The sequence below is a fragment of the Halichoerus grypus genome, chromosome 15 (assembly GCF_964656455.1).
Source record: "Halichoerus grypus chromosome 15, mHalGry1.hap1.1, whole genome shotgun sequence".
NCBI classification, from domain to species: Eukaryota; Metazoa; Chordata; class Mammalia; order Carnivora; family Phocidae; genus Halichoerus; species Halichoerus grypus.
The window spans coordinates 55,870,325-55,896,798 of NC_135726.1; the positions used below are offsets into that span (position 1 = coordinate 55,870,325).

The window sequence follows — 26,474 nt, forward strand, 5'->3', positions numbered from 1 at the left end:
GCTTCAGAGTATCTGCAGTGCTCTCAAGTGGTAGATTCTCAGATCCTTCTCTGGCTTCAGACAAGAGTGTATAATGAGTTGTCTCCTGAGAGAAAAGCCTCTGAGTTGCAGATCTGAAAACGTCTCAGTCCCTCAGATACAGCATTCTCCCATCTTGACAGACCCCAGCCCATTTCGAAGTGTTCTGTCTTTTCCATGAGCAGGGCATCAAGCTAGCAAACCAGAAGTGCTTTCCAAGCTGGAATGAAGGCAAGAACTGTGGGCAATAGAAGAGGAAGTCCACAGTCGAACCCATCCAGGTGAGTGGGTGAGAACAGCAAGGTGGACGGCTGAGGAAGTCCCGTTCTCAGCGGTCAGGGAAGGCTCCAGGGCTGTGATGGTGTCTGAGAATGTCTAAACAGCTGCCCCTCATATCCTTCTTCCCTTACTAGATAGAGCTTCTTTGTAGGAGTTGAGGAAAATATGCCCCTTTTATTCTTCCAAGAGCTGATCCCTGTTTATCTTATGTACATCTTGATTTTTTGTTGTTGTTGTTTGGTTCTCCCTACATTTCTCAGATTTTTTTTTTTTTAAGATTTATTTATTTATTTTAGAGAGAGTGAGCATGTGCGAGTGGTGGGGCGGGGCAGAGGGAGAGAGAATCTCAAGCAGACTCTGTGCTGAGTGAGGAGCCCAATGCAGGCTCGATCTCACGACCCCAAGATCATGACCTGAGCTGAAACCAAGAGTCAGACGCTTAACTGACTGTGCCACCCAGGCACCCCAACTCAAATCTCCTTTTTTTATTCATTGTAACAGTGTCTCTAACCACTTCTTCTACCTCCCACCTCCCTTGCTATGAAATCTCACCTTCTAGGCATTACTCCAAACATAGACGTTTGAATTCAACAGTCTTCCAACTAGTTCATCTTCCCATTCCATTGCAAACTAGTGATTTCCCTTCCCAGCGTTCAGCCTCACTTTGGTTGCTGTGCCCACACTGTCCTCTGATCTCTGTGTTTCCATGGTTTCTTAGCTTGTTCTAGACTAAATGTTTGTGTCCTCTCAAGATTAGGATGTTGAAATCCTAATCCCCAAGGGGATGGTGTTAGGAGGTGAGGCCTTTGAGAAGTGATTAGGTTATGAAGGTCCTGCCTCTTCTGCCATATGAGGTTGTAGCTGGGAGCACTGCCTATGAAAAAGGAGGCCTCCCAGACACCAATCTGTTGGTACTCTGATCTGGGACTTCCCAGCCTCCAGAAATATGAGAAATAAATTTCTATTGTTTTTTGTTATAGCAGCCTGAGTGAATTAAGACACTTCTCTTTCCCCACTCTGAAATTGTCCAAAGGTTCTATTTTCTTTTTCTTGCTCTGTTCTGATTTCCTTAAAGCTTGCCTTCATTTTGATGAATTAAGCTGTTATTCTCTATAAAGACTCCTAAGTTCACAGAAACTCCTGAGTGAATTCACAATTTTTCTTAAGGAACTAAAATCACTTTCTCTATAAGAAAATTTCTTCCATCTTCCTCTTTTTTTTTTTTTTTTTTTTTAAGTTTAGGGTCCTCTAATAGTTTAGAAAAACAAGTATCTACTAAAGTAGGCTAAGAAAGAATAGTGGGAGTTAAGAAAGAGGTGGTAAGGTTGGACGATCTAAAAGAGTCTGGTTCTCCAGAAGCAGAACAAAAATGTCTTTCAAGAAAGTAAGAGCTGGGGCATCTGGGTGGCTCAGTCGGTTGGGCATCTGCCTACAGCTCGGGCCATGATCCCGGCATCCTGGGATCAAGCCCTGTGTCAGGCTTGGGGAGTCTGCGTGCTTCTCCCTCTGCCACTCCCTGCTACTTGTGCTCTCTCTTGCTTGCACTGTGTCTCTTTCTCTCAAATAAATAAAATCTTAAAAAAAAAATAAAGTAAGAGCCGTAAACATTATCTGGAGTTGCTGATTCATCAAGTAAGATACAAACTGAGGGATAGGGATGTGATCTTACTGTTGTCTTCCCATTCTTACAGTTGCGTGTATGTGTACTTTTTTCACGTTAAATTCTCTTTTCATGACATGGTCTTTGACCACTCCCTTGTGTTTTCCTTCAATGAATTCTCATTGTACTTTGCGTCCAGACCATTGAAACGCAGCCTTGAAAACAAAAATAGATGGGTACCATCTATTTTTCAAACATTTCCTAAATCCAAGGCTTTTGTTGGAGACTGTGTGCATAATGCATGTATCCAGGCCTCTCCCTCTCAATCTGGTTGATTAGATTTTGGGTACAAGTCTCGGGATGTCAGTATTTAAAGTCCTCTAGAGGATGCTGTTGTGGCAGTTTACTTGGTGACTCATAGCTGAAATGCTGAATTTCAACAGAAGCAAAAAATACTATCTAGTAGCAAAGAGTTTTGTGCTGAATATATGACACGGATACATGAAAATCTGTATGCAATAGAGGTTTTGAACACAAGGTATTGCTGTTAGATTTCAAGGTTGAGGTTACATGTCAAAATGATGAGTAAAGATGTGATATTGTGGAAATCTAGAGGAAACAGAATCTACAGTTATATAGAGAGCATGGGAAATGATGGCATGATATGTGGGAGCATATCTAGATTTTAAATAAAGATCATGTGGGCTGCTCAGGTGGCTCAGTCAGTTAAGCATCCACCTCTTGATTTCAGGTCAGGTCATGATCTCAGGGTCATGAGATCGAGTCCTGTACTGGGCTTCGTGCTCAGTACAGAGTCTGCTTGAGATTCTCTCTCTCCTCCCTCTGCCCCTTCCCTTGCTTGCATATGTTCTTTCTCTCTCTCTCTAAATAAATAAAATCTTAAAAAAAAAAAAAAAGATAATGAAGGGTAAAGAATGGAGGCATAAATAGTAGGAAATCTGCAAAGCCATGGCCAAGACTGCCACAGATTGGTCTGAAGCCAGCCATGTGAAGGCCAGTGTCAGAGGGTATTTGTGGGGGAAGTAGTGGAATGGAAATGGGTAAATGGGGTAATCAAGGCAATGTTAACTTTTATTGCCATGCTGACTGTTTATATTTTATGTATTAGTAATTGAATTATTTGAGGTAGCATGGCTACCTTTTTGTTGTTTTGTTTTTCTCTAGCTCTGGGTAGTCTTAATTTCTATCTGGTAGCAACTGTATAGCAATAATAAGGAACCGCCAGAGGTTGTAGGAAAAACTGAACGTATAGCTGGCTTGAGTCTTGGTTCCAAAGGAGGCAAGTGGTCCTTTAGGCTGCTTAACTGATACCAGCATGGAGACATAAATGCAGGATTATGGAAGAAGATGCAGTCCGATGCAAGATGAGGGGTCAGTGCATTAGGGATATCAAAATGGGAGAAGATCAGCTTGACATCTGTATAGGTACAACATGCAGAATGTGTTTTTCTTATCACGTTTAGAAGCACATATATGGGCGTCTGGGTGGCTGAGTCAGTTAAGTGTCTGCCTTCAGCTCAGGTCATGATCTCAGGGTCCTGGGATCAAGCCTTCTCGGGGGGGAGTCTGCTTTTCCCTCTCTCTCTGCCCCTCCCCACCATTCATGCTCTCTCTAGCTCGCGCTCTGAATGCAGAAATAAAATAAAATCTTTAGAAGCACATCTGCCTCTGGAGAACTCTGTGTGTCCGTCCAGTCTGTTGGAAATTCCTGGATGGTCATTGTCTCTCATCTTTACCCCTTTCTTCAGGAGCAAACCTCAGCTAGACTAAAAGTTGGAGTGTTGAGGTAAGAGTTGCTCTCTAAACGTGTGACCAGTGTGATGGTACTGTGCAGAATAAAGAAAAGGGTAGATTTTAGAAACAGGATGACCACCTAAGAGTATCATAGATACATCGAAATCAAACACTGAGGATCCAACCTTCTGAATTGCCTCTCTGAGCCATTTGTTCATAGCAAGCATCTGCTTCTATCCTTGACCAGCATAATCAGTTTGTTTCCTTTGGTGGGATCTTCCAAACCAGAAGTCTGAATATTTAAGTGACTAACATCTTGGTCCTCTGCCTCAACTTTCTTTCAATCTTTGCATTCTCTGAACATGACCTCAGCTCATCTTTTATCCTTAAATATTTATGTACTGAAGTCTTCCACACTGCTGTGTCCACACAAGCCAATTCTCAACATTGATATATCTAACTGGGTACTGGCACCTTATGGTCTAATAAAAATCTAAATGTTTACATGCTTCTAAAAGTCCACTTATTTCCCCCACATTCTGAACCTCAGTAACATTCACCCCCTTGAAGGCAGTTTCCACTTACCTCTTGACTCAAGCGAAATATTGAGGAGTAAACCTTAATTCCTCATGTTCTTTATTCCCCCACTCCCTATTTTGAACTCACCGGTGAGACTTGTCTTACCCCATAGGGTATCTTCATTTCCTCCACCCCTCTTCATCTCCTTTGCTCCTTCAAACCACTTCTCATAATTTGCAGCTGTCTCCTTTTCTTCTTTGCTTATTTTCCCTAACTAGAGTGTAAGCTCAGTGAGAATAATATGTTTGTGTGTCCCCAGTGCCAGCACTGTGGCCAGTACTTAACAGGCATTTTATCAGGATTTGTGGAATGACTGAATGCAGCCCTTGTAATTTTGGATGATGTTTTTCTTCCACCTCTATTTTCTCTTCTAAAGTGGCTTTCTTATTTTCTACTCTTTCTGCATGTTTTTGCAAGACACTATTTAGAAAGCAGCTGACTCTGTATTTATTCATTGTGAATCATCTAAGCTCATTTGTATGTTTATTGCTTTTTCCACTTGATTTTTGTGTATTGTGTTTTTACTAGTGTTCAAGAAATAAGGAACATTATTAAAGATTCTTTTATCCTGAAATCATGCAGTCAACACTAAAGATTGGCCAGTCCACACCTGGGCATTCATTATTCTCTTCTTTCCTAGAAGTCGAAATTGATGATCATCTGCAGTGATACTTGCATACCCAGAGATCTCTAAAGACAACCAAATATGGAACAATGTGTGAACATAATGTCTTTGAAAATATTGTTCATCTGGACCAACATCATTTTCCTTTAAGGCAAAGTCATGGAAAAACTCTGACATCAAATTTAAATTCAGTCAGTTAAAACAGAAACTGTGAAATAAAGAACCCCGTGTGCATGATGGAGATGGGAAATCCTTTCTCCTTACAAAATATGAGCAAATTCAAACTAAAATGCCTGAAATTGGAAAACCCATCAGCACTAAGGCTCCCATTTGTTAAGCATCGGAGAACTCACAAAATGGAGAAATGTACATATACAGTGAATGTGGTGAATCCCTCATCAGGAAGTCTCAGCTCACTGAAGATGAGAGAATTCACTGGGGAGAGAAACTCCATGGCTGTAGTACATATGGGAAGGCACATACCACAAAGTCTAGACTCACTGAGCACCAGAAAATTCATACACGGGAGAAACCTTATGTAGGTGAATGTGGCAAAGCCTGTTATAGGAAGTCCGTCATTATACATGAGAGAAATGAAAGAGGAGAAAACCCCCGTTGATGCACTAAATGTGGCAAAGCCTTTCTCATTAAATGACATCTTATTTTACGTCAGAAAACTCATACCTGAGAGAAACACTGTATGTGTAATGATTGTGGAAAGGGCTTCACCCAGATTAGTTTCATTGTACATTGGTGAACTCATACTGGCAAGAAACCTTATATATGTAGTGAATGTGGACAAGGCTTCATTCAGAAGATAAGTCCCATGTGACATCAGGGAGTTCATACAAACAAGACTTCCTTTCTATGTAGTGACTGAAAAATCCTGTCCTCAGAAATCAGGTCTCATTAAACATCAGAAAATGCACGCAGGAGAGAAACCTCATAAATGTAGTGAATGTGGGAAAACCTTCATCATGAAACAACAGCTCATTGTCCATTAAAGAACTCATACAGGAAAGAGATCCTATGACTACACTGGGTGTGGGAAAGCTTTTTCCTACAAGTCTTGCCTTATTAAACATAAGAAACGTACACAAAGGAGAAATATGTAGATTCATAAACGTGGAAAACCCTTCCACAGAGAGTTACAGCTTCTTACGTATAAGTGAAACACTATCAATTTGGTCACTGCAAATGCCTTCTGTCACCCCTCAGACATCATTAAGTATTAGTGGAGTCTTAGCAAATAGGAACACAGTCCTTTCAGGAACAAACTCTTGCTAGATGTGCACCCTCAAGAGATAGCAGAAAATTTGCACAGGGGAATAAATACCTTATAACTGCAGTGAATGTGAAGGTGCCTTCACTGGTCAATTAGGTCACATTTTATGTCTAAAAAACCTATGGGAAGGAAACTTAGATATATTTGAGGTAGAAAAACAGTGAACAAAAAATTCCAGGTCATTATATAGCTAAGTATATTTTGAGAGAAATACGAATGCAGAGACTGGGAAAGCATGACAAATTTCATCCTGTTATGTATATTTATGTGTTGATACAGAGACATAGTCTGATGTTATTAATCCCAGCTTCCATCTACCTTGATTGCTCACTTTTGTCAACTAATCTGGAATGTCTGAGATCCTAAGTGAAGCAAAACACTACTGTGATGACAAATAAGATAATTGGTATCTGGATGTTGCTAGGACTGAAAATCTTTATAATATAGAGTTGCTTGGTAGGAAAAAGCAGTATTTGACTAGTGGAGTTTGGGGCACATGTATCTGTTCAGTTTCCCTAGGATAATGTGGAGAATTAATTGAAAAGCGGTACCCCTTTCACAGATTTTCAGGACTTTCTATTATGCAAAGTCACCTGAGAAACAGCCTTACATTGAATCTCTGTTCATTCAGTGAGTATTTGTGAAATACCTCCTTTGGACCTGGTATTATTCTATCAGCTAAGGACACAGGGGTGAACAAAACAGAATGTCTTTGCCCTCCTGGAATGAGTGTTAGCTGAATTACTCCATCTAACATACTCGGGGTATGTAAACTCTACGTTAGGTGAAATGGACATGGACTAACTGGATCATGGGGTTTGGATTTAGAATGATGTGGAGTTAGATCCTAAAAACGTCTTTCCCCAAGGAGGGTATAATAGGAGACAGGGAAACACTCCTATTAATAATGCATAAATAATTGACTGATGAATGGATAAAGAAGATGTGATACACACACACAGGCATATTCCTCAGCCATAAAAAAGAATGAAATCTTGCCATTTGCAACACGTGGATGGAGCTAGAGAGTATTATGCTAAGCAAAAGAACTCATAACTACCATATGATTTCACTCGTGGAATTTAGGAAACAAAACATGAATATGGAGTGGGGGCAGAGAGGCAAACTGACTCTTAACTAAAAAGAACAAACTGATGGTTACTGGAGGGGAGGTGGGGGGGCTAGGTGGGTTTATAAATAGATGATAGGTATTAAGGAATGCATTTGTTATGATGAGCACTGGGTGTTGTATATAACTGATGAATCACTAAATTTGACATCTGAAACTAATACTGTATGTTAACTAACTGGAATTTAAATAAAAACTTGGAAAGAAAAAAGATGTATAAATAATCCAGGATACAAATACTTTTTAAAAAATACCCATGTCTTATCACCCCACATTGATTATACATTCCTTGATAGTTTTGCACTAACTTCAGTAGCCATTAGCTACATGTAGCTATTTAAATGTAAATCAATTAAAATTAAAAATATTTCATCAGTATCAAGGGTTCACATTTCAAAAGTTCAACATTTTTTTGTGGCTAGTGACCACCATGTTGGACAGTACGGATTAGAACATTTCATTGTCACCGAACAGTATGTTGCATGGTGCTGCTTTATAGAGTCACGTATCCTTTGTGATATAGAAAAGATAATTATATATTGACTTGGAAGATGAATGGACTATAAAGAAAAAGTTCTATTATTGCAAAGAATGAATAATTGTAAGGCAGTTCTAAAAGAATGGGATTGTTCAAAAAATGCTTTGTGTACATGTGCATTAGAATAAATGTCGCCTATAAAAGGGGGAGAGCAGAAGAGAAATGGGATGCCCCGGATAAGTCAAATAAAAGGCATGAGAACCTTGGTCTAAGATGGAAGAAAGCTGGAATATGAAAGGATGTAAGATTCCTCTTGGGTGTATTGGAGAAGAACCCTTACATTGCTCACAACCCTATCACCTCTGAAAGTTGCCATAATTCCATAGTTCCCATTTCCTCTGTGACCTGCTTAATTGCACATGTGATCTTCCTTTTCTAGTCCTTCCTCTTAGGACTGGGGCTCTTGTCCTCTCTCATCTACCCAGAGCCTTTCTCTTGATCCAATCAAGGTATCTTGCTAAAAACCCTTGAATCCTGATTAGAGAAGAAGACATGGATATTTGCTATACAGTAGCTGTCTTTCCACCACAAACCTCTGGATTATCAGGGAAATTCAATCCAACATATATTTTTAAGCACCTAAATTTGGTTATCTCAACACTTGAGATTTGATTCTGTAATGCAGTCATTAGATAATTCAGAACAGGAAAATTTCCATGATTGATTTGTATTTTGTACTTGATTTGTATAGGATCACCTTGCCTGCCTTATGAAAACGAGATAGTAGAGACTTAGTATCCGGTAGGAGGCTGGGCCAGCATAGTAATTATGAAGAAGTGACTTCGTGCTTTGACCTGTGGTTACATGGCTTCATCAGGTGCATTCTGAAAATGATGATGGCCTACGGGGTTGAACATAGTGGGGGCAGACAGGTTAACCTGGCATCTGTGCCCCAGCCTGTGTTCTCGCGATCTTTAAGCTCAGTACTGGGGTTGGGGGAGTGGGGAGAATATGAGCTGGAGCAGGGCTAGAAATGGCTAGTAGGCCTGCGAATGGCTGGCAAAGACGGCTTGGTGATGCGGACGCACAGGACTGTGGTAAATCAGTCCTTCGTGGTCATTTCATTTTCTACACATGAACGTTCATAAGATTTCCAGTTGCAATATCCAAAACACTGGAAACAGCCCAAAGGCAATTATGCTGTGTGAAAGAAGCCAGAAAAAAAGAGTACACACACGACTCCTTTGATGAATACGTCTTCAGTGACAAGCGGCTGGCCAGGATGGGTCAGCGGCATGGCTGGGAAGAGGCTGGCAACAGGCGCAACGTCCGCGGCTTCAGCTTTCTTTGCGACCGCCGAACACCCCTCACCATCTCGCTTTTCCGAACCGTGGTGTCCCGAAGGAAGCACCCCTGCTCAGCTCCCGGGCAGCTCGGGCTCCGCCGTCCGGACCCCGAAGTCCGTCCGGGCCAACGCGCACCCGCCCCGGGCGCAACCCTCCCCGGCCACAGCGCGCCGCCTGCCTTCTTGTCAAGCCTGCGTAAATTTTGACACAGCTCTGAGCCTTTTCTCAATGAGAATCGAGACTGCGGAGCCCGGAAGTTATTTTATTTCCCACCGAGCCGCGGCCCTTAGATGGGAAAGGGCTCCGGCCTTTGAAAACGGGGCGCCCTTCCCCGTCCCCTACCACGAGGAGCCCTGCCCCTTCAAAGATGACCCCCACGTCATGTCTGCCTTGCGTGAACTCGAGCCTCTGAACATCTCTCCATTTTCCCGTAAGAGCTGAGGGGCCAGGAAGCGCGAGGGTTTCGGCGGCACTCACCGTCCTGTCACCGCACGAACGCAGCCGCCGTGCCTTCAGTACGTCAGGTGTGCAAAGATGGCGGCCTCCAGGGCGTCGAGGCGGCGGCCGCGCGGACATATGACCTCATAAATAAGCGCCGGAAACCCGTATTCCGTTCTCCATAGAAACGCGCCAGAAACGCCGCTGACCCTCGTCAGGTGTTCTCGGGAGAAGAGTCTGGGTGAGGGGACTAGAGCGAAGGAAGTTTAGGGAAGTAAGTTGGGCCCTGAAGAGGTCGCTGCAGACTCAGGAGAGACTCGATTCCGCGTGTGGGTCAGTCTGTAGAGGAGGGTTGGGGAGGAGAGGGGCGGCCTAACGGTCTCTGGGTCGGTTGTTGGTCCCTTGAGTCTGTGCAGGTAGCGCAGGGGCGGGTGTGTTTTTTGGAGGTGAGCACGGAGGAGTCTGTACTGTATGTACTCGAGATGTCTTTGGGGTCAATCATGGGGGTTCTGGTGGTCAGTGGTTGAAGGTCTGAACAGATGAACTACCGAGAGTCCTGAAGTCAGGGTTTAGAGTCTTGGCGGGTCACTCTCCTTGTAGGTGATTGACAACTGGCGGGGGGGGGGGTGTTTGTTAATGAAGGTGGCGTTTGGCGCGGGTTCTGGAATGATTTGGGAGCTCAGCGATCGAGGAACTATTAAGGGAGGTCAGTGTACGTGTGTCGCTGGTCCGGGGTTGGTATTGCCTGTCTTTTGTGCGGGGTTGTGTGCCAACAGGCTTGGAGGTTCAGGAACACTGGCTGGTTTGTGCGTTGGGCTCAGACTCGCTCCTGAACAGTTGTTGAATGTTAACATTCCTCAAAAGCTTCAGGCCCAAATCCCTCCTCCATATAATTTTCTAATTTCTTTTGGCTCCCCACCTCCTCCCATCCCTTTGAACCTGCAGAAATGAAAGTTTTGAGGGACGTGAACGATTCAGATTTAAAATTAATTAGTCTTTTATTTAAGATTCTGTGTTTATCCTTCTGTAATTTTTGTGTATTCTTTTGGATATTTCCTTTCAGGTTACATATGTATGTAAAGGCTGCCATTTTCCCGGTATTTATATTTTTGAGGGGTTTTAAATTTAAGAAAAAAAATTTTGAGGTGTTTTTAAAAATTTGTATCCATTGCTCATATTCCTTCTCTTTATTTCGGTGTGCTCATTGTTCCTCCTATTGAAATGTAGGTAGGTAGGGTGTGTAAAGACTTTTAAAGAGATAGAGCAAGATAGTTTAAAGGAAAAATTCACTGTTGCTGTCCATATGGCCTCATTTCTAAAATTGATCTGAAAATTACCTGCCACTGAGGCATAGTTCTGTTCTGATTCTCCTTTGCCACTTTCCCCTTGCTTGTTATTTCTGCACATTCAGAATCTTATGCCTAAGGCATGATTTCTGGGGAACCGAATAAAGAGACAGAGATACTGGGACTGTGTGGTAAGGTGAGCGCATAGCAAGAGAGAGTGTAACACTGAAAGTAATTTTGTTCTTCGGCCCACAGGTCCTGACAAGAGACAAGAAATGAATGAAGAAAAAGGAGGTCCCAGGACCTAGATAGTGTCATATCTGGGCCACTTTTGACTGGTGACTAGATTTCTAACTAGAAATTTAGAGCATATCCAGAAGAGACAAAGACAGAATATCCCAGTTGCTGGCCATTTCTCAAAACAGAAGAAAATGATCAATGCCCAGGTGATTTTTGTCTTGTTTTATTCTTTCCTTTGTTCCCAAATGGATGTGTAGGGGCTTGTAAAAGTCAGTTCAGTATCTAGAGAGAAAGAAAGTTTGAATCTAACTCCAACATCGTCACAAAGTAGAATCAAGAATATAGGGTTCAGGGGCGCCTGGGTGGCTCTGTTGGTTAAGTGTCCGGCTCTTGATTGCAGCTCAGGTCTTGATCTGAGGGTCATGAGTTCAAGCCCTGCATTGGGCTCCACACGTGGAGCCTACTTAAAAAAAAAAAAAAGAATGTAGTGTTCATATGATTCCTAGTAAATGACTAATGTTGGAACATCATATGTAACTGAAGGATCCTCTGGCTTACATTAGCTGTCACACTGCATCTAATATGTGTGACAACCAACATAAGAGAATCATGTTATGTGATATGCAGTGACCATGAGGAGAAAGCAGAAAGATTCCTCTGGCACTGAGGACTCAAGAAAAATTTTATATTCTTCTTAGAGGTGATGGGGTGGACAGTGTTGTGAGCAGTAGCCTTCTAATAAAGGCTGCGGCAGACTTCCTACTGCTGTTTATTACAGAGTTCCTCAGAGTCTCCTGTGGGAATAGACCAAGCAAACTCAGTAAACACAATTTTTTTTTTTAAAGATTTTATTTATTTATTTGACAGAGACATAGCAAGAGAGGGAACACAAGCAGGGGGAGTAGGAGAGGGAGAAGCAGGCTTCCCCGCGGAGCAGGGAGCCCGATGTGGGGCTCAATCCCAGGACCCTGGGATCACGACCTGAGCCAAAGGCAGACGCTTAACGACTGAGCCACCCAGGCGCCCCATCAGTGAACACAATTTTTGCAGGAGAGGCTTCACAAACAGGTGGCTGAACTGGCATTGAATTACAGATTTGGCATTAGATAGTTGCAAGAAATTTTGTCTGGTAAGAGCTTGAGTTATAAGGTTCCAGAGTGTTTGCTGTATAACTTCATGTTATCTCAGAAAATGCAGAATCCTTTCCCATTTTAAGGTCTAATTTTTACCTACTCTTCCTTTATTGCTTTTGGTTCCTGTAATTATATAAATGACTCATGAGTACCTTTTTTAAAAAAAAGATTATTTACTTACTTACTTACTTATTTTAGAGAAAGAAAAAACACGAGTTGGGGGAGGGCAGAGGGAGAGGGAGAATCCCAAGCAGATAGCCTCTGAGCCTGGAGCCAATACAGGGTTCGATCCCACCACCCTGAGATCACGGCCTGAGCCAAAATCAAGAGTTGGACGCCCAAGCAACTGAGCCACCCAGGAGCCCCTCATGAATACATTTTTTTTTTTTTTCTCATGAGTACCTTTTAAAGGAAAAAAATCCTCATGATGGTGTACACATGGGCCAAAAAGTAAATTCCCTCTTCATGTCCCCTTTCCTCATTCCCTTGTACCACTTTAGCAGATGCTTGGTGTGTTCTTGCTGTCAGTGAATCTGTGTGTGCATCTGTATACACGTGCCCATTTACAAATGTATTTGGACTTACGTGTATTTGTGTTTGTAAACACACCTATCATGACATTTTGTGTATCAATGGATTCATACTCCAAAGGACATAATCTGTTGGCTTAAGATGGCATAATTCAAGCATCTAAAGGAATAATAACTGCAAATGATTGGTGACTGTTAACTCTACAAAATTCCATTTGTCTGTAGTCGTACTCAACAAAATGAGTTAAACTATGTAAAGCATTTAGTGAGTGCCTCCTAAGTGATATGTGGATCATCCATGCCTGAAATCTTTGCCAGTGCTAATAATAGGACATTATCAGATTGCTAAATTTTCTTTCTTTTTTTTAAAGAAAGATTTTATTTACTTATTTGAGAAAGAGAGAGGGAGCGTGAGGGGGAGAAGCGGACTCCCTGCTGAGCAGAGAGCCCAATATGGGGCTTGATCCCAGGACTCTAAGATCATGACCTGAGCTGAAGGCAGACAGCTGAATGAGCCACCCAGGCGCCCTGAGATTGCATAATTTTCAACAATCCAAATAGTCCCAATATTCTTTTGCCTTATTTTGAGATTGGAATCCTTATTTATTTGTTGGCCAGTTGGATTTTTTCTCTTTTGAAATGCCTTTTACATAAAAAAAGCATTTTTTTCTTACTGATAATTAGAGTTGTTTATATCCACTATATATTAGTCCTTTATTTTGTTTATAAAAAAATATCTCCCAGCTTGTCACTTTTCGCTTTGTCCATGGTATCTTTTTCAATACTGATGTTTTAATTTTTTCCTCTCACAAATTTTATTACTTATTTTCTCCTGTGGATTTTGGCTTGTGACATGAACATCATAGGTTCCTTTGTTTTATGGTTGACTTTAAACAGGAAAAAGTTATTTTCGAGTGTGAAATTAGGTAGGAACCTAAGTTTTCATTTTTCTAAGTGGATCTCCATCTCACATAAAATAATCAGAATGTGATAAGATCAACAGTGTTAAGAATTTGCAGCCTTGCAGCCTCTACCAAGTCTGTTCTCTTCTCTATGTGATCTCTGCAACGATGAGAGATAGATTATCCCATCAGTTTTTCCCTGATAGGGCAATTCCATTGACAAGCAGGTCTCAGCTCATTGCCTGGTGGCATTTGGGTATAAGCTATATGACCACAGGACAGTACACTGAAGACGTTCCACGCTCCTGAACTGTTTTTATTCACAGAACTTCTGACACCAAATGTGTATATTTTCCTCACACCTACTAATTCTGCAACTCTGTGGACACCAGCGAGGTGTCCTACAATTCAACTTAATTCTGACACTCACAACCTGGAGTTAGCATCAGATCCCACAGGCCAAGGGCTTGGTTCCATGAGACTGCCCCCACTTTAGGTGCCAGCCAAAAGTCCCAGGTTGTCACCTATATTTGGGGTGACAAACTGTAAATTTGAGGGTTCCCACAACCCCCCTTTCAGGTTTGGTAATATGCTAGAACAATTCACAGAACTCAGGAAAGCACTTTCCGTACATTTACTGATTTACTATAAAGGCTACAACTCAGGAATAGCCAAATGGAAGAGATGCACAGGGCCAGGTATGGGAGAAGGGGTGAGGAGGTCCTCCCTCAGAGAACCACCCTGCCAGCACCTCAGTGTGTTGGCCAACCTGGAAGCTCTCCAAATCTGTTGTTTAGGGGTTTTATGATGGTTTTCTTATATAGGCACAATTGATTAAATCACTGGCCGTTGGTGATTGAATTCAACCTCCAGTCCCTCTTCCTTCCCTGGATGTTGGGAGTCTTTCAGGTCTCCTATCCTGAAGCTATGCATGGGCCCCCAGCAATTAGTCAGCATGTTAGGATGCAGAAGACACTCATCACTCTAGAGATTCCAACAGATTTAGAAACTGTGCCAGGAACCAGGGAAGGACTAAATATATATTTATCACAACATTTTCCTGGCTTCTATTGTTTTTATTTCACTAAATTTTGTCTTTCTTTAGATGGTAATGAGTCTTCTCTTTCTGGTTGTATTCATAATCTGACTTTTGCAACTGGTATTCTATAGTTTCAGTCTGATGAGTCTAGATATGGATTTCCTGCTTGGTTTTGCTTGCTTGCTAAGTCTGTGTTGTAGGATGTTTAGTCGGTTCTGAACTTTTCTCAGTCCTGAGATCTTCCCATTGCTTCTCTGATTCTCTATAATTGCTTCCAAAAACTGTGTATAGACCTCACTCTATCCTCATTCTCTATTAACTCTCCTTTATATTTTCTATGTCTTTGTGTGTCTGCTTCATTTTTTGTTTTTTTTTTAAATGAATATTCCAGTTCACTAATTATCTCTTAAGTGTATCTATGATGTTAAACTTTTATGAAAGAATAAGAAACATACATTGGTCTCTGCCCCTAGTTTCTGACACAAGGCTCCTAAAATCCTTGTAATTCCCTAAGTGAAAAGAGTACTAGAGGCATCTTTTGTTCTAATATTTGGTCTTGGATGTCATCTGTGACAGAGTTCCTAAATCCCTTGGAATTTCCTGAGTGATAGAAGCATCTCTTGTTCTTTTTTTTTTTAAAGATTTATTTATTTATTTGACAGAGAGAGACACAGCAAGAGAGGGAACACAAGCAGGGGGAGTGGGGGAGGGAGAAGCAGGCTTCCCGCTGAGCAGGGAGCCGGATGTGGGGCTCAATCCCAGGACCCTGGGACCATGACCTGAGCCGAAGGCAGACGCTTAACGACTGAGCCGCCCAGGCGCCCCAGCATCTCTTGTTCTAATGGCATGACTCTGGGTGGTTCCTGGGGGGGCGCTGGTCACCAGAAAGACCAACCCATGATCAGAAGTGTGGGATTTTCAGCTGTACCCCCATTATCCAGAGAGGGGAGAGGGGCTGGAAATGGAGTTCATGACTAGCCATACGTGTGTGATGTAGCCTCCATAAAATTCCGAAGGTGTGTGGTTTGGAGCGCTCCCCGTTTGGTGGATATGGGTGCTGCATGACATGCCCCTCCCCTCGTGCCTCGCCCTGTGTGTCCCTTTGATCTGGATGAAATCTGTGTTCCTGATCATATCCTCTTATAATAAAATAGTATGCAGTAAGTAAACCGAGTTCTCTGAGCCGTTCAAGCAAATTAAACCCCAGGCGGGGGTCATTGGAACCTCCAGTCTATAGCCGGTTAGTCAGAAGTACAGGTGACACCGTGGACTTGGATTGGTATCTGAAGTGGGGGCAGGGGCGGTCTTGTGGGACTGACCCCTTAACCCGTGAAGTGTGACACTAGTTCCAGGTAGCTTGTGTCAGAATTGAGTTGAATTGTAGGCCACCCAGCTGGTGTCAGAGAATTGCTTAAAAACATCCAAACCACACCACACATACATCAGAATTGGTCTCAGCATTGTAGTTACTATTAGCAGAACAACTTCCTTTATATTCCTTATGAATCAATGAAAGAGAAACACTCACATGACACAGGACCATGTTGTTACAGGAATCGCTGACACTGGAGGACGTGGCCGTGGACTTCACCTGGGAGGAATGGCAGCTCCTGGCCCCCAGCCAGAAGGACCTGTACCGGGACGTGATGTTGGAGAACTACAGCAACCTGGTGTCAGTGGGTGAGGACAGCTCCCCTGTGTCACTCAGAGGGTGCCCAGTCAGTGGGCTTTCCTTTCTCCGCTGCTTACACTTCAGAGTCACTGCATTGCTCTGTACGGCGGATTCTCAGTGCCTCCTTGGGCACATGATAAAAGGGTCTGATTTACTACGAGCTGCTCTTACCACCAACACAAATGGTGCCAAACATGGGGGGTTTTTCTACACCAACAACCAGTTCTCCAACTCTCCAGGTACCAGCTAGGTGTCCTGCCATTCATTTCAGTTCTGCCACGACCCAGAGTTAGCATCACACTCCACAGGTTTAAGGGCTTAGTTCCACAGGACTCCCCTCTTTTCAGATGCCAATTGCCAGTACTGGGTACCCACTACCCAGGGTACCCACGCTTCAGTCCCTCTGTAAATTGGGCATTCCCACAACCCCCTTCAGGTCGGCAAGTTGCTGGAAACAGCTCACAGAGCTGCGGAAAGCACTTTACTTAAGATTACCATTTTATCATAAAGGATAAAACTCGGGAACAGCCAAAAAAGGAAGAGATGTATAAGGCATGGTATGGAGGGAGGGGTGTGGACTTTCCACGACCTCTCTAGGTATGCCACCCTCCCAGCCCTTCAGGTGTGTTCACCAACCTGGAAACTCCCAGCCTGGTGGTTTAGGACTTTTTATGGCGGTTTCATTATGTAGGCATGATTGCTTAAATCATGATTAACTCAAGTCTCCAGTGGCAGGGGCAGGGGATTGGAGCTGAAGGTTCCAACCTTCTCATCCCACCAGGGTCTTTCTGGCAACCAGCCCCCATGCTAAAACTCTATAGGGGCCCCTCGCACCAGTCATTAGTTCACAAAAAGACTCATCACTCTAGAGAGTTCAGGGGTGTTAGAAGTTCTTGTGTCAGGAACTGGAACTTAGACCAAATACTCTAACGGAAGATGCTCCTATCATGGCTGTCACTTAGGAAATTACAAGGGCCTTAGGAGCTCTGTGCCAGGAATGGGGTACAAAGACCAAATATATATCATTATATCACGGTATCACATATGCCTTCTCCTGAGAGAGAAGCCTCAGCTTTGCAGATGTGAAAACTGTCTCAGTCCCTCAAATGTAGCATTCTCCCATCTTGACAGACCCCAGCCCGATTCGGTGAGTCTAAGTGTTCTGTCTTTCCCACGAGTAGGGTATCAAGCCAGCAAACCAGATGCACTCTCCAAGCTGGAACGAGGGGAGGAACCGTGGGCGAAACAGGAGGAAGTCCCCAGTGGAACCCGGCCAGGTGAGTGAGAACCTGCCAGCCGGGTAACTGTGGAAGTCACCCTCCGTCAGCGAGAGAAGGCTAGCAGGGTGTTTGAGAACAGAAGCTGTGCTCTGTGCATCTCTCTCCCATAGCAGAACTTTTCCTTTAGGTCTTTAGAGGGAAGTGGAACTCTTTTTTCTCTTCTGATGTCTGATCCTTGCTTTTTTCATTTTACATCTTGATTTTTGTTGGTTTGCCTAGTTTTCTTCCACGGATTCTATTAGCTTACCCCTTCTTTGTACCCTGTCACAGTGTGTGTCCCTGTTCCTTCTGCCTCCCTGGCTATGAAATCCACACCCCACACCCCCCGGGCCTTACTCTAAAGAGAGACGTGTGAATTCACACTGTTTCTGACTACTGTACCTCCCCGCCCGGCTCCTTGGGAAATGCCAGTTTCCCTCCTGACGGCCAACTCCACCCTGTATATTATGCCATCACAATAACCTGGTCTCTTACGGGGCATTAATCCGCTTTCTAGCTTTTCCCTCCACTCGAGATTCTTCAGTTCTTTCCCATTTTCTCTGCTGAATTCCTAATACTTGAGGTTTTTCTTCTGGCTCATGAATTAAGCTCTTTCTGTTGTCTAGAAGAGACTCCAAATTGGTATCTCCCTTCATACTGTATAGTGTTGTAGATATTTTACCTGCCTAAGATTTCTGAGTCCCTGCATGAGGAACAGGAATCCTCTTCCCTCCACAAAAAATCCCCTTCCGTCTCATTTGAACGTTAGATTCTCCTTTAGTACTGCACACCTTACCCCGTCCACACTGCTGTTAGCTATGGCATTCTTGTCTTAAAGGTCTCCGCTGTTTCTGTTGACTGTTTCACTAGAAAAGATGGTTTTACATCCTACATCAGTTCTAGCCAAAATCAGCTTATGCCTGCCTTGATGGCTTCCTTTGTATGGTTGATATTTCTGATTTTCCTTTGGTTCATCCGAGGTCTTCCCATTGTATTCATTTGTCGAAATCATTTATTTTCCCCATTTTTTAAAAGCGGCTTTGAGATAATTCACATAACCCACAATTTGCCAACTTAACACATACAATTTAGTGCTTTGTAGTACATTGATAGGGTTATGTAACCATCCCCATAAGCAATTTTGGAAGATTTTCATCACTTTAAATAAACATTTCCAGGGCGCCTGGCTGGCTCATTCAGTACAGCATGTGACTCTTGATCTGGGGATTGTAGAAATTACTTAAAAATAAAATCTTTTAAAAAATAAAATAAAGTAAAAAATAAAAAGAAACGTTTCTTCCCAGGCCCCCAGCTCTGGGCAGCCACTGATCTACTTTCTACCTCTAGAGATTTGACTATTCTGGATATTTTATATAATCACGAAATATTTGGTCTTTTGTGTCTGGCTTCTTGCATTTAGCCTAAAGTTCCTGAAGTTCTTCCATGCTTTAACATGCGTCAGTACTTCATTCCTTTTTATTGCCAAATAATACTCCCACTGTACGGATATACCACATTTTATTTATTCATTCATCTGCTGATGGACATTGGGTTTTTCCACTTTTTGGCTTTTATGAATTATGGTATGAACATTCATTTTTCTTAGGTATATACCAAGGAGTGGAATTCTTGGGTCATATTGGACCCCCAGGAAGGGTCCAGACATGGTGCTTCCAGACTCATGGCCAGCATTACCTCCTCCCAGCCATGGTGTGTGACAGTATGCAAAGAGTATTGCCAACCAGGGGAGCTCACTTGAGCCTTTGGTGTCCAGTGTTTTTATTGGGGCTCAATCACACATTGCCCACATGGCTGAACTTTAGTTTTTAGCCCCACCAGAAATCAGGCTAATTCCTATAGTCTCCAGTTCCTCTGAGGGTCCGGAGGTTGGAACTGATATGGCATTGCCCAAAGTCTCCTTCATAAATCACATTGTTAGAATATCCAGTGGCCAAAGCCCCCAGGCAAACAAAGGCACTCCTATCAGGTAGGACATTCTGAGGGCCTAGAGATCACTTCCAATAGAGCCAGTGGCAAGGGCCAGACCTCTCTTTGGGTGAAGTTAAATCTTAACTGAAGGTAACTATGAAAATGAACAATAAAGGGATTTACTTAGAAATAAAGAGGAAATAGAGCTTATGGTTGTACAATCAGAATTGAATGACAGCATGATATATACAAAGGACATCTGCATTTTGAATTAGGAAGATGCCACCATGAATTAGGAATGAAGGCATGAAATAGGAAACTGCAAGGCATGGTGTTGACTGTTCAGAATGGCTTGGAGTTGGCTGGATGAAGGCAGTATTAGAAGGTGTCTACAAGAGAAGCACTGGAGTGGACACATGGATAAGTGGGAGTATTCATGATGACGTGCACTTTTATTGCCAGGATGACTGGATTTGATATGCGAGTAATTGAGGTAGCATGGTGGAGGGTTGTGCTTGGTTTTGTATTTTTTGTAGCTCTAGGTTGTATGACCTTTTACTTGGACAGTGATAGTAGAGTAAGAATAAGGAACAGCTAGATGTTCTAAGAAAAACAGAAGGTAAAGCTGACACACCTTGGTCATAGAGGAGGAAGTTGGTCCTTTAGTACAACCAAGACACAAAGGTAGAACTACTGAAATAGATGCTGCTGGTAGCAAGTGAGGGAACAGCGCATCAGGGATGCTGAAATGGGAAAAGCTTGGGTATGATTTCTCTACTGAATGCACAATGTGATCAACATGACAGTTTCTATGTCCTGTGCGGGAGCATATTAGCTTCTGAAGATGGCTACGTGGTATACTGGCCAGCTGCAAAATTTCCTACCAGTCGTGGTCAGCCTATTCAGTATGAATGGAATGGACGATAAAATGACACGGCTGGACTAAGGTTGGAGTGTTGTCCACTAAATCTGATGGATGTTTGTGGAAAGTTAGTTTAATGGTGGTCTACAGAAAGGCAAATTTAGGAACAGGATTACTATGCAAGAGTCTGTCTCAGCTCACTTTAAATTCTGAAGACCTTACTTTCTTACTTGGTAACAAACGCATTTATTCTAGACACCTCAGTTTGCATAGTTCCGCAATGTCTCTAGTCAGATTTTGGGTTCTCTAAGTGAACTTAAAGAATCCCCAGCCTAAATGCTGAAATGTCTAAAACCTTCTTCTGTACCTTCACCATCTTTCATTCTCCGTGTCCTCCCAACATTACACCCAGTCTTCTTTTCTTGGTAACAAGTATGTATTATTTCAACATTGCTATCTCCAGCCAGACCTGGGTGTCTGTACTACAGTATCTAATAATCCTCTCAGAGTTTATGTTCTGCAACACAGACTTTTTCCTACACATTCTGGATTTCAGTAGTGTTCCTCATCTCCATTTGACATGCCTCTACCTACCCAGTGGCTCAAGCCATATAGTTAGCAGGGAAATCCTTCATTCCTCACTGTCATTAACCACTCTCCATTGAACTCATCATTTAACTGTCTTTTCTTTATACAGATATATCCTGATTCCCTCCACTTTCCAGTCTCCATTGCTCCTTCAATCACATTTCACAATATCCAACTCCCTTCTTTTTTCTTTTCTTTGTCATTTGGTTTCCCCTAACTAGATTTACGATCAGTGAAAGTGAGGCCTATTTTATATATTCCAAACACCAGCACAGTGCCTTGTACACAGGAGCCATTCAGTAAACAGTTTGGAGTGAACAAATGCAACCCTCATAGTTCTGGAGAGTAGTCTCTTCTACCTTTATGATCTGGTGCCTTTCCAAGTTCTGTGGAATGGTGTTCCTCCAACCCTGTCGTTTGCTGCCAACAATGACTTGCTTGTGTTTTACTATTCCTGCATGTTTTGTGAGTTCCTAGTTAGAGAGCAGCAAATCTACATACATTGTCAACTGTGTAACCTCATTTATACTTACTGCTTTTTCATTTTGGTTTGTTTATATTACTGTGTTTTTACCAATGTGTAAGAGATAAGGAACATTTATATGTGGCATTTCTTTTATACTGTTATTGTAGGGTTGTCACTAAAATGCCATTTTTTAAGGAACACTAAAGAATTTTTTAAAGTTTTATTCAAAACAACATTACGAAAGGATTCATTGTTCTCTTTTCTAGAACCTAGCAAAGTTGATAATCACCTGCAAGGTCACTGGGAAAATCCAAGAATGCTGAAAGGTATGGAACAAAACCACAAACACAATGCATTTGGAAATACTGTTCCTCAAAGCAAAAGTCATTTTCCTTCCAGGCAAAATCATATGCTTGAGTTCTATATAAAAACTTTGAAATCAAATTTAAGTTTAGTCAACCAGAGCAAAAGCTATGAAATTAAAAACTCTACTAAATTCAATGGAGATGAGAAATTATTTCTGCATGATAAGCATGAAGATTTTAATTCTGCTGTTAAACTCCCTATAAGTGCAAAACCTATTAGCAATAAGTCCCAAGTCATTAAGCATCAGAGAACTCATGAAATAGAGAAACCCCATGTATGCAGTGAATGTGGAAAAGCCTTCATTAAGAAGTCCCAGCTCACAGATCATCACAGAGTTCATACAGGAGAGAAACCTTATGGATGCAATATTTGTGCGAAAGTATTCTCCAGAAAGTCCAGGCTCAATGAACATCAGAGAATTCATAAAAGAGAGAAATCCTTTCTATGCAATGATTGTGGAAAAGTCTTCACCATGAAGAGCCGTCTAATTGAACACCAGCGAACTCACACTGGAGAGAAACCCTATGTATGTAACGAATGTGGGAAAGGTTTCCCAGGGAAGCGTAATCTCATTGTACATCAGCGAAATCATACTGGAGAGAAATGCTATGTATGCAGTGAATGTGGAAAGGGCTTCACTGGGAAGAGCATGCTCATCATACACCAGCGAACTCATACAGGAGAGAAACCCTACATCTGCAGTGAATGTGGGAAAGGCTTCACCACGAAGCACTATGTCATCATACATCAACGAAATCACACAGGAGAGAAACCCTATATATGCAATGAATGTGGGAAAGGTTTCACGATGAAGAGTCGACTGATTGAACATCAGCGAACTCACACAGGTGAGAAACCCTACGTATGCAATGAATGTGGAAAAGGCTTTCCCAGGAAGAGTAATCTCATTGTACATCAGAGAAATCATACAGTAGAGAAATCCTATGTATGCAGTGAATGTGGAAAAGGTTTCACCGTGAAGAGCATGCTCATCATACACCAACGAACTCATACTGGAGAGAAACCCTACATCTGCAGTGAATGTGGGAAAGGCTTCCCCTTGAAGAGTCGACTGGTCGTACATCAACGAACACATACTGGAGAGAAACCTTACAGATGCAGTGAATGTGGGAAAGGTTTCATTGTGAATAGTGGACTGATGTTACATCAGCGAACTCACACTGGAGAGAAACCCTATATATGCAATAAATGTGGAAAAGGTTTTGCCTTTAAGAGCAATCTTGTGGTACATCAGCGAACTCATACTGGAGAGAAACCCTTTACGTGCAGTGAATGTGGAAAAGGCTTCACCATGAAACGCTATCTCATTGTACATCAACAAATCCATACAGGAGAGAAATCGTACATATGCAGCGAATGTGGTAAAGGCTTTGCTGTGGAAACTGAGCTCATTTTACATCAGCAAATTCATACTGGAGAGAAACCTTATGCATGCAATGAATGTGGTAAAGGCTTCACTGTGAAAAGCCGACTAATCGTTCATCAGCGAACTCATACAGGAGAGAAACCTTTTATATGCAGTGAATGTGGAAAAGGCTTCTCCTCAAAGAGAAATCTTATTGTACATCAGAGAACTCATAATGGAAACAAACCTCAATGACACCACGAATAGGGTCACACCCTCAGGAGGAAAATATGCCTTGTGCAACATCAGAGATTTCACACAGAATTGACTTCCTTTATTTGTACTGACTGTGGAAAATCCCATTCATTACCTACCAGGGAATTATGCAGCAAACTATGTATACAGTTAATAGGAGAAAGCCTTCAATACCAAGTCAGCACCCATTGTACATCAAAGAATTCATAGAATAGAAAGACTCTATGGATTTAATAACTGCGGGCCACCTTTCTCTCATTTGTCAAGCCTTGTTAATACACACAAGAAATGTGTAAGTCAAGGTACATAAGCCTTTGCAGAGAATCTGAACTCATTACATACAAGTGAACTCATTCAGGGGACAAACCATGATACTTCAATGAACTCCTTAAGCATCAGTGTGCTCCCAGCATACCTGAATATAGTCAGTATAGATTAATTAGCCTGTTGCTAGATTTTCACCCTTGGGGAATACTGAATTTGCATAGGAGTGAAGTTTAGTGAATGCAGAGAATGTGCTAGTGCCTTCAGTGATCAATTACCTCACATTGTATGTCAAAACAGGAAACAAAACTGATATATTCAATGCAGAAAAGTCCTGAGGAAACATTTCTAGGTAATTACATATCTGAAAAGTATATATTAAGACGAATCTTATGAATGGAGAGAGTAGGAAAGCCTCCTATGGGAATAAAGACCCTGTCTCATCAGTGATCATAATAGATCCCACCAGCGAGCTTACACATAGTAGCAACATGATGACTGTGCAAAAGCCTTTGCCTAGAAGTCAAACCTTAATAGTTGTGTGATATTCATGTTAAAGGAAAATGGCAGTGAATATGAATTTTAGTGATATTCTGCCTCATCATTTCTCATGAATTCATACAGACATAAAACTCATGAACACACTAAATGTGGAGTAACTAGGAAATTATCAGAAATTTTGAAGGAGGGCGCCTGGGTGGCTCAGTTGGTTAAGCGACTGCCTTTGGCTCAGGTCATGATCCTGGAGTCCCAGGATCGAGTCCTGCATCGGGCTCCCTGTTCAGCGGGGAGTCTGCTTCTCCCTCTGATCCCTCCCCCTTCATGCTCTCTCTCTCTCAAATAAAATCTTTAAAAAAAATTTTTTTGAAGGAAAGAAGCCTCATGAAAACGATGCATACCTGAGTTTTTCATCACAAGTCTATACTTCTACATCTGATGTCCATTTTGGGGCAGGATACCTTGAACCATATTCTCAGTGATGCCATCGTTTTAAAGTAGGCTATTCTCAACACTGATTAAATTTTAATGTACACAATGCAGGGGTGTTCTGTACCCAACTTGTATCATATGATTACCTCTTGCATTTCTTGGGTTCTAAAGTCATCTCTTTCAGGCAAAAGAAAAAGGCATATATTTATAAATGTAATTTAACATATTAGGGTGTATTTATTCAAGCTTGTAAGTAGTTTACAAAAATAATCTTATATATGATTTTTTCTAAGTTTTTTTAAATAATTTTAGATTCACAAAAAATTATAAAGTATACAATGTTCCTGAGTACTTGTACTCAGCTTTTTCAGTGACATTATCTTACATAACCGTAATACATAATCAAAACCAATAAAATGACATTGGTACAATGCTGTTAAGTAAACTGTAGACCTTATTTGGTTTTCACTAGTGTTTGCATGCATTAATTTATGTGATGTTTTGTTTTGTTTTTTAGTGTAGAGTTCTAAGAAACTTTATCACATATATAGATTCCTGTAAATCCCACCACAATCAGGATACAGAATTGTTGTGCCAACACAAAGAAACATCCATGTGCTGCCCCTTTATAGTCACACTCTCCCCACAACCCTGACCCATGGCGACCAATGACCAGTACTCCATCACTCTGATTTTGTCATTTCAAGGGTGCTGTTAAAATGGAATGATACAGTGTGACCTTTGGGATAGGCTTTATTTCATGCAGCAAATTGCCCTTAAGATTCATCCAATTTGTTAGGCATATAAATAGTTTTACTTTTTGTTACTGAGTGGTATTCTTTTGTTATGAATGTATCATGGCTTATCTGTTCAATGTTGGTGGACTTTGGGTTGTTTCTAGTGTTTCACTGTTATGAATAAAGATGCTATGAATCCAGTTTTGTGTGAACATAAGTTTTCATTTCTCTGGGATAAATACCCATGTTAAGTTTGTGTTTTTAACTTTATAAGAAACTGCCAAACTTTTCCATAGTAGCCATACTAATTTACATTCCCACCTTCGGTGTATCGATGCTCCAGTTGCATCTTGTCTAGCACGTGGCACAGTCATATTTGATCCTAGACTTCCCATCAGGTGTGTGCAGCATATAATGGTCGTCTTAACTGATCTTTCCCAAACCTCTACATACACTGAGAACTGTATCAGGTAAAGTTGTCATTTTTGCTTTCAGTCATCAAACATAATTATAAAAACTCAAAGGGGAATAGCTTATTACATCTGATGATATATTTACTTTTTCATTCCATTTTCTTCATTCCTGATGTCTCATGTTTCTGTCTGTCATTTCCTTTTTGTTAGAACTTCCTTTATCAATTCTTTTTGAGCAGGTCTGCTGGCAAAAAATCTTAGTTTTCGGACACCTGGGTGGCTCAGTTGGTTAAGCGTCTGCCTTCGGCTCAGGTCATGATCCCAGGGTCCTGGGATCGAGTCCCACGTCGGGCTCTTTGCTCAGTGAGGAGCCTGCTTCTCCCTCTCCCTCTGCCTACCACTCTGCCTACTTGTACTCTCTCTGTCAAATAAATAAATCTTTAAAAAAATCTTAATTTTCGTCTTGTTCTCCCACTTTTTTTTTTCCTGTTCTTCTTTATCCAGTTATTTCCCTTGATGTAAGAATATGTGGGATGCCTGGGTGGCTCAGTCAGTTAAGCCTCTGCCTCTTGGTTTTGGCTCAGGTCATGATCTCACGGTTGTGGGATCAAGCCCCACATCAGGCTCTGTGCTCAGTGCAGAGTCTGCTCCAGATTCTCTCCCTCCCCTTCTGCCTCTCCCCCCACTCACATGTGTGCATGCATA

The 26,474-nt window shown here is 41.9% G+C and overlaps 1 protein-coding gene, 1 long non-coding RNA gene and 1 pseudogene across 6 annotated transcripts; 2 read left to right on the forward strand and 1 right to left on the reverse strand.

Moving 5' to 3' along the window:
- LOC144380290 (uncharacterized) lies at positions 1–7,533 on the forward strand (annotated as a pseudogene). Its single transcript, XR_013444339.1, has 2 exons — positions 1–299; positions 4,872–7,533. The product of XR_013444339.1 is annotated as an uncharacterized LOC144380290 (transcript).
- On the reverse strand, positions 4,780–9,631 carry LOC144380293 (uncharacterized). The gene is made up of 2 exons (XR_013444350.1): positions 9,572–9,631; positions 4,780–4,921 (listed from the first exon to the last, which is right to left on the reverse strand). It is a non-coding gene; the product is annotated as an uncharacterized LOC144380293 (long non-coding RNA).
- Positions 9,632–9,691: 60 nt separating this feature from the next.
- On the forward strand, positions 9,692–25,556 carry LOC118543248 (uncharacterized). Of its 4 annotated transcripts, none has more exons than XM_078063419.1 (5): positions 9,692–9,806; positions 11,074–11,264; positions 16,200–16,342; positions 17,516–17,611; positions 21,705–25,556. In XM_078063419.1, exons 2-5 carry the CDS (start codon positions 11,257–11,259, stop codon positions 23,423–23,425), a joined length of 1,968 nt encoding a protein of 655 aa, XP_077919545.1. In that variant the 5' UTR covers positions 9,692–9,806; positions 11,074–11,256; the 3' UTR covers positions 23,426–25,556. The 4 variants fall into 4 exon arrangements, with proteins under 4 accessions (XP_077919545.1, XP_077919543.1, XP_077919546.1 ...); XM_078063417.1 differs by having other exon boundaries at positions 9,698–9,865; XM_078063420.1 differs by having other exon boundaries at positions 9,698–9,865; positions 16,216–16,342.
- The last annotated feature ends 918 nt before the right edge of the window (positions 25,557–26,474 follow it).